This window comes from Phalacrocorax carbo, chromosome 5, assembly GCF_963921805.1.
Source record: "Phalacrocorax carbo chromosome 5, bPhaCar2.1, whole genome shotgun sequence".
NCBI lineage: Eukaryota > Metazoa > Chordata > Aves > Suliformes > Phalacrocoracidae > Phalacrocorax > Phalacrocorax carbo.
Genome location: NC_087517.1, coordinates 7,762,784 through 7,770,787, shown reverse-complemented (window position 1 = coordinate 7,770,787; position 8,004 = coordinate 7,762,784). Strand labels below are relative to the sequence as shown.

General features: G+C 44.3%; 1 protein-coding gene across 1 annotated transcript; it reads right to left on the bottom strand.

The window, feature by feature from the left end:
- Positions 1-3,711: 3,711 nt before the first annotated feature.
- Positions 3,712-7,267, bottom strand: CXCR4 (C-X-C motif chemokine receptor 4). Its single transcript, XM_064451038.1, has 2 exons — positions 7,120-7,267; positions 3,712-5,310 (listed from the first exon to the last, which is right to left on the bottom strand). Exons 1-2 carry the CDS (start codon positions 7,156-7,158, stop codon positions 4,249-4,251), a joined length of 1,101 nt encoding a protein of 366 aa, XP_064307108.1. The 5' UTR covers positions 7,159-7,267; the 3' UTR covers positions 3,712-4,248.
- Positions 7,268-8,004: the final 737 nt, after the last annotated feature.

Sequence of the window (8,004 nt, the reverse complement as noted above, 5' to 3'; positions counted from 1 at the left end):
TTTTAAGAAATGTGTTCCTTCTTTATAAGGAATAATCCTAGTGCTCATGTAATTTCAATTGACACGTGATTTATGGCTGTGAAAAAGAGACTGTATAGCTCTTTCAAAACATAAAGTGAGGGAGTGGCATCCTTTGAGCAAAACCTCTGGTGCCCTATCTGCTTAAGTGTTTCCTAAGTTTCAGCACTATGAGAATATGAGAATACTCCATTGTTAGGGGATTTTGGAGGCATGCCTGGATCAAGGAAGTACTTCCTCGTCATGCTGTTTCCTTTCCCAAACAATATAAAAAATGGCCTTTTCAACCAAACATCTAGAGGTGGTCACTTTGTACATTGTCCGACTCGAGCTCAACCATCAGAAGATAAACCATTCACTTGTATGAATGGCTCCATGTTATTACTGCTACTTCCTTTTTATTTTCATGGTGATTTTGTTTTGATTTATGTATATGCATAGAAGTTGAACCCCCTTTATAATGATTGTGTCGTAAGGCTAGCCAAAAAAAGACAAGAAACTCCACCTTAATCACTGCCTTTGATAGCCTGCATACATTAGCAATGACACCCTCGCTACCACCACTCATCTTTTCACATGCTCCTCTCATGTGGACGCTGCACAACCTGATTAGAAGGAGTAAAAATATACCGTACAAATAATGGATTATAGTGTAATTTTATCCCACCACTTTAAGTATTCTAACTTTACTTCCAAACAGCATTTCAGAGGAAGCAGAAGTAAGTTCATGTACACGTTCTGTTCTTGGTTTAGCCTTGCATGATCCAAAGGATTTCTAACTAATCTTAAGCACTCAAAATGTGTGCATTATAGTATTAGGTGAATATCCGTGTTTTAGTCCAGCATCGCTGTTAGCACATTGTAACAACTGTGGCAGAATACGTAGTACCTGAATTCTGTGGAAAAAGTCTGTGTAAATACATTAGAATGTCTTTAATGTCTTTATAAATACACTATACGTCCTTTAAACTGCCATGTAACATTTTAAACTGGTTTGTAACCAGTACTCACATTCATTTTCTGTTCTGTATCTTGAATTGCATATTTGAAATTACTTGGGCACAGCTATTATTTTATGACATCAAGAAAATCCTGAGACTATGCATTGGGTATGTCGTGAAGAATGTCATTATGATTATTCTGTATACTAGAGAGGAATAATTTGGAAAAAAGACTTGGAAAGTCTCTTTGAAAGCTTTGGAAAGTTCTTGATGTATGTTGACTTGTCCAATGTATAAATTACAAAATTAGGTCTATTTGCCTTTGTTACTGAATTTACCCTTGAGAAATGCATTTACTAGGACTACTTTTGATTCCCAAAGATGTAAAAAAGTCACAGCCTCAACAAAAATCAGCTTAGAGGTGATTTTGTTTTAAAAGGGAATAAATTACAATTTTTTACCAGTATGGTATATTTGGAATAGTTCAGTGGCTTTGAGAGAAATTTGCCTGATTTGCCCTGACTTACTCCAAGGTAAAAGGACAGAACTGCATTCATAATTTCTTACTGTGTTTCCTCGTGACAACGTCATTCAATTTGCAAATATTTGCTCTGTAAACAGTACAAATATATGTTATAGTCATATTTATAGATATATAAAGTATTTTAAAAATCAATACATGTGGGTTTTGACCCATTTTCCTTGCTGGAGCAAAACCCCAATGATCTTGCAGCTCCTTTTCAAGACATTCTTCTGTCCATAGTTTCACTAATTCTACTGAAAACAATGGCAGTTTTATAAAACTAATGTAGGTCTCATCCCTCTGGGGCATGTTTTAATTTTGCTAATTTATTTTCTACACAAATGCTTTCTGCTGTTTGTTTAGTGACCTTTTAGTGGTGTTTGGCAGTAACATCGACCTCTGAGTTTATTCGGTCTTCCACCCTCTTTCCTGCTAACTCTCTGTTTGAGGTAATAGTTGGCTGACTTAAGTATAATGGCAATAATCTAACTTAATTCTAGAGGAATTTAGAGAAATGGCTCTAAACATTTCCTCAACAAATAAGCAGCAGCATGTTGACAGCTAATAAATATTTTATAAGTGCAATTAAGTCACAGTGATTGATTGGGCTGGGGTGAAAATCAGGATCATTTAGAACAACAAATTCTTCGTGGGGAAACCCTCGCTAAATTAAGAAAACACACAAACAACAAAAATAAAGCAGTTAAGAAATCCTGCTCCTATACCATGTTTTCCTCATTGCTCAACTCTGTTAATGAGGAAGAACTTGAGGAAAGTGAGATATTTTGTTTCTTGAGAATTCACCTTTTTTGTTAATTTTTGTGATGTTGAGTGAAGATATACATTAGAGTTAACTCATCTAAAAGTTTAGTTGCTAAAAAGGGGGACCTGCTTCCTCTTCCTTGTATCTCTTTTCTCTCCCTGTGCCTGACTCCAGGTTACAGGGTCTTGCACTTCTGTAGTGCTTGTTGGATTCCTCATTGAGCTCATTCAGTTCACTAAATTGCTGGAAAATTATTTTCTTTTTCTGCCCAGTTAGTTTTGTGCTCGTTCAGCAAACTGAATCAGCTCAACATAGAATCAGATGACTACTACTGTCATCACAAAGGAAAAAGTGGGCAGGATGCAGCCAAGGCTGCAGCCTCCTGACTGGAGGGAAGTTGAAAACAGAAAGGTCTTGTAGTTATGAAAATACCTGAAATGAAACATGCAATTTAATGTGTAGCTTAGCATAGTGATACATGCTCCACAGAATCACTGGGGTGCTGTACTTGTGAAAACACATTCATTCTGGGCAATATAATTGCAATACCCATATTGCTTATTTCAGTTCTGTGACACTAGTAGGTATTATTTTTTTGCTTTTTTTGACTTCCAAACTGTTATTATTTATAGATCAGTAAGACGTGTTTGTTTTCTTAATGTAGGACCATACAAATATTCTCAATGGCTCTGTCCTCTTGGGTATTCATTACTTTTGAGTGTGCTTTACTAACATGAAGACGTGACTAACTTCGGGAAGTAAGTTTTCAACAGTAAACATTGGAAATTCTGTAGTATGGCTGACTCGTACTAAAAAAAATACTTTTAAGAAGAACTGGTACCCATTCTGGATTTTTAAAAAGAGTGTTGTTATTATTATAATTATACTATATTATGAAAATCTGGATGTAGACTGTATAGGGAAAGCTCCATATTAAAAACTTATCTTCCACAGAGGAGATACACCAATTACTTTATTTCTAGTCCAAATGCAATGTCAAATAGCAGAATGGCTTTGATTAAACTACTTTTGATTACTATTAACACGTGAAACTAAATTTAGAAGAACAGCCAAAGGCAGAAGAAATGGAGGATTGACTTCATATGCATGGCATAAAGGTTAGTCACATGAGGTAATCGTAGTTTGACTGCTGAGAGGCTGTAAATTTCAGCAATTGTTTAAATAGGTTTCATTTGTAGATATTTTGTCCTCAAAAAGTTCTTTGTTTAAAGTGATTTAGGTAATTCTAAAGATGTTAACTGCAGTAAATGTATTCTGGTGAAAAAAAGAAATTACTTAGAACTCACAGGTGTCAACTGAATAATCAATATGTACTGAAACTCGATTTTCCTGCTTTTCATACAAAGGCCATGCAATTTTCAAAGAAATTATTGTGCGTTGCAAATTGTAAATAAAAGCATTGTGGAAGACATTTAACCGTAAATAAAAATAGCACGCAAAGTAACTTTTTTCGTATACTTTTATTTACCTTGAACAGAAAATCTTGCAAACCCAAAGTTGCTGAGAATGGAGGAAAAAACCCTAGGATATAACAGAGGCGGCTTTGGTTATAAGTGCCATTTCTACAGCAGAGTTAAGCTATTGTAAACCAAACATCCTGTAATAAGATAAAAAACTCCAGCTAAATTTTCAAGAATTTAACAGCAACACTGAAAACATTTACATATAAACAACAGAGAAATATTTTCTAAATTTTCAACAGTCACTTTGCTACAATCCAGAAGCGTTTTTGTTCACTTATCTATACAAACAAACACTAAAACCTTTGTGAACTAACCACTTGTCCACAGGACCTGCCTAGACAGTTTGTCATCAATATGAAAGGTTTTTTTATATAAATAAGTCAATTATAACTTTCACAGAGACTGAAAGAAACAATATAAAATCCCAACTGTAAATAAATCTGTACATTATGGTCAGTCTTGTTTTTCCGAATCTTGCACAACTTTAAAGCGTCTATAAAATGATGGCAAGGAGCAGCGTTAGCTCGAATGGAAACTGGAAGACTCGGACTCTGTAGAAACAGAAGAATGTCCCCCACGTTTGCTTTTTGAAAGAATCTTGAGGCTTGATCCTCTGCTAACTGATGTCAAAGCATTTTGTGCTGATTTTTTGAATTTGGCACCCAGGAAGGCATACAGAATTGGATTCAGGCAACAGTGGAAGAATGCCAGGGCTTCAGTAATGGAGATCCATTTATGCACCAGCGTCTCCAAGCTGCAACGATGCCTGATGATTCCTAGCAAGATGAATGTGTCGATGCTGATGCCAATATAATATGGCAGCCAGCAGGCAAAGAAGGCGAGGATGAGGATAACTGTTGTCTTCAAGGCTTTGCGCTTCTGGTGGCCTTTTGAATGTGACAGCTTAGATATTATAATACAGTAGCAAGTCAGGATTATTAGACCAGGCAAGACAAGTCCTACCATGATATGCTGAAATCTGAAAGTAATCAGCCAGTTTTCATGAGGGTATATGCGATCACATAGGTATTTCCCTTCTACTTCACTAGTCCTGGCAAAAATTATATCAGGCACTGTCAAAAGCAGAGCTGGTAGCCATACGCCTACATACACCACCTTCTCAGCCAACAGCTTTCGTGGTCGCTGGCTGTTGGTAGCATGGACTATTGCCAGGTAACGATCTAAACTTATAAAGGCCAAAATCAAGACACTGCTATAGAGGTTGACTGTGTAAATTATATGAACTATCTTACACAGAACATTCCCAAAGTACCAGCTTATGGCCGCATCGACAGACCAGAATGGCAAGGTGACGACGAAAAGAAGGTCAGCCACTGAGAGGTGCAGCCTGTATTTATCGGTCATGCTCCTTTGTTTCTTCTGGTAGCCCATAACAACAATAACCAATCCATTGCCGATTATTCCTGTTACAAAGATGATGGAGTAGATTGTTGGCAAGAAGATCCGGTTGAAATCAGCGTTCTCATTCTGATAGCATGGCTCTCCGTAGTCTCCATAGTCACCTGAACCAATCTCATCCGTGCCATTATCAGAAAGTTCAATGATTAACCCGGAGGACAGCTAAAAAAAAAAAAATTACATGTTAGCTCCTCTGCAAAAGCTCACTCTATATGACAGTATTTTAAGAGTTGCCTGAACAGTGTCCATCATCATGAGTAGGCGACCTTCTTGAACCAAATGGAAAAATACAGATTTTAAATATATATAGAAAAAAATAGACAGCAAATAAGAACAAGTTAAAAAACTTCCTTTGTCTTTCTCTAAGGAGTAAGATCTTGTAACTAAGGACAGGGGATGAAAGGGCGAAGAAATATAATGGCTACTCCCAGAAATGTTGGTTCTGGACACTTCAGTGCTCTCGTCAGATGCGTACTACAAATGGAAGAGCTCAGAAGTGCTGGATGCAAGAGGTTAGTCCGCACAGAATACTACCCATGACATTTAAGTCTTACAACAGAGAGCTATAAAAAAAAATTACACTTGGGACGGTAATTCTGCTGCTCCAAAGACCCTTCTCATTAAGGGGATGGGGTCAAGGAGGAATAGAAGGTACCCTCGGCTGATGTAAGAAAAGATAAATAACAGCAAGAATTCCCTGCTGAGAAGCAATTGACAGCTCCACAGACAGAGACAAGTAAAAAAATAAAACAAAAACCCAAAGCCCATAAAGAAGTGAAAGGAAGAGGTGACCTTAAGCAGGGGAACTCAAAGCCCGCGGAGGGTCATCGCGAACGGCCACGCTGCCCTCCCTCCCTGCGCTCCCCACCCTCTGCGGTTGCGGGGCCGGGGTAAGGTGGCTGTGCCAGACTGCTGAACTAAGTACAGCAGTGGAAAAAGGAAGCGAAATTCTGGTGGGGGCATGAAAGCACATCAGGAAACCACCAACGGTTTTGGCCACCGCGCCGAAAAGCAATGCAGGCGGGCGAGTGCCACCTGGCTATCTACAACTCCTCAGGTTTCATGCATCTACAACTCCTCAGTGCAGTTTTCATGCCCTGTGTGCCATGCACCCCGTCCTCCCGCGCCCCGCAGCACCCCACACGCGGACCCGCCAGCCCCACGCGGGAATTAACGGCGGACCAGAGCTGGAACTTGCCAGAGATCTCCGCTTCGGTCCTTAACTATTCTCAAAGCCCCGTGGCAGAAAAGCGGCCTCCGAAAGACGGGGCAGCAGCCGCGTTTGGGCCGGCGGGGGGCTGCGCCGGTGCCCCCGCTCCCGGGCTCGCCGGCAGCCCCAGGACAGAGCGGGCAGCGGGGCGGAGGGATGCCCCTCCCTGCAGCGGGACCGCTCCAAGCTCCCTCGCATGTTCCCCCCACGCACACCCCCGCCCCATCATTCGCGTTGCTCTAACTGCTCTACCGGCGTTTTTCACCCCACAAAAGCGCTACATGTCACTTCAGCTGACGGCCAAGCAGCAAAGCCCGAGGAGAGGCGCGGGAGTCCGGCGGCGGCTGCAGCCGTAGCGAGGTCGGGCGCGCTGCAGCGGCAAGGGGCCAGCGCCGAGCCCTGCCCGGCTGCGCCCCGCACACCCCCGCGCTTCGGCGGGCTGGGGAGCAGGAGGCGGCGCGGCGCCCGGCCCCGCGCTCCCCGCCCTGCCCCGCTCCCCGCTCCCGGGACGGCGGGGGGCCATCCCCGCCCGCCGACACCCGCGCTCTCCGCCGAGGGCGGGCATCTTTGTTTGCAAACAGCGCGCACATGGGCGAGAGCGGCGGGGAGAGGGGGCTGCCGCCCCTGGCTGCCGCGGAGCAGCGGCGTCGAGCGGCCAGCGCCGCCCCGCACCGCGGGGACGGACGGACGGACAGCCGCGGGGACGGACGGACGGACAGGTAGCCGCGGCTCCGCCGGCCGGCTCGGCCCCCGGCACTTACATCCAGGCTTTCGAGGCTGTTGTCCATGCTCTGAGCCATCTAACGGTTCTGGGCTCTCGAGCTGTTGTTGTTGTTGTTGTTTTGTTGTTGTTGTTGCTGGTGCCGCCGCCGCGTCCCTCCGAGCGCCGTCACTCGCAGCCGCACCAAACCCGCGCCCCGGCTCTTGTGGCGGGACGCGGCTTTATAAGTTCCCCGTCCCCCGTCCCCCCCCCGCCCCCGGGGCAGCCCCCGCCTGGCTCCTCCCCGGCGGGTGTCACTGTGCACCCGGGCTCAGGGCGGCCGCCCCGCACCGCTTTGTCTGCGGCGCCGGGCCGGGGGAGCCACGCCTGCCCCAAGGGCCCGCGGGGCAGTTGCTCCTCACCGGGGCGTATGCCACCCTCTGGCTGAGGGGTTCCTACAAGCGGGTTTTTGAATTTCCCCTCCATAAAATTCTTTGAAGTGTGTTCACAGAATCATAGAATGTCCTGAGTTGGAGAGGACCCACGAGGATCATTGAGTCCAACTCCTGTCCCTGCACAGGACAACCCCAAATTCACACCATGTCTCTGAGGATGTTGTCCAAGTGCTTCTTGAATAGCATCAGGCTTGGTGCCATGACTGCTTCCCTGGGGAGCCTGGTCCAGTGCTCCACCACCCTCTGGGGGAAGAACCTTTTCCTAATACCCAACCTAACCCTCCCCTGGCATGTCTTCCTGCCATTCCCTCGGGTCCTGTCATAGATCACAGAGAGAAGAGATCAGCGCCTGCCCCTCCTCCTCCCCTTGTGAGGAAGCTGCAGACTGCGATGAGGTCTGCTTTCAGTCTCCTCTTCTCCAGGCTGAACAAACCAAGTGACTTCAGCTTCTTCTCATACAGTTTCTCCTCTAAACCCTTCACCAACTTTGA

Coding starts and splice junctions, on each gene's coding strand:
- CXCR4 (XM_064451038.1), bottom strand. CDS start 7,158: ATGGCTCAGAGCATGGACAACAGCCTCGAAAGCCTGGAT. Junction 5,311..7,119: donor ACAGCCTCGAAAGCCTGGAT/GTAAGTGCCGGG, acceptor TTTTTTTTTTAG/CTGTCCTCCGGGTTAATCAT.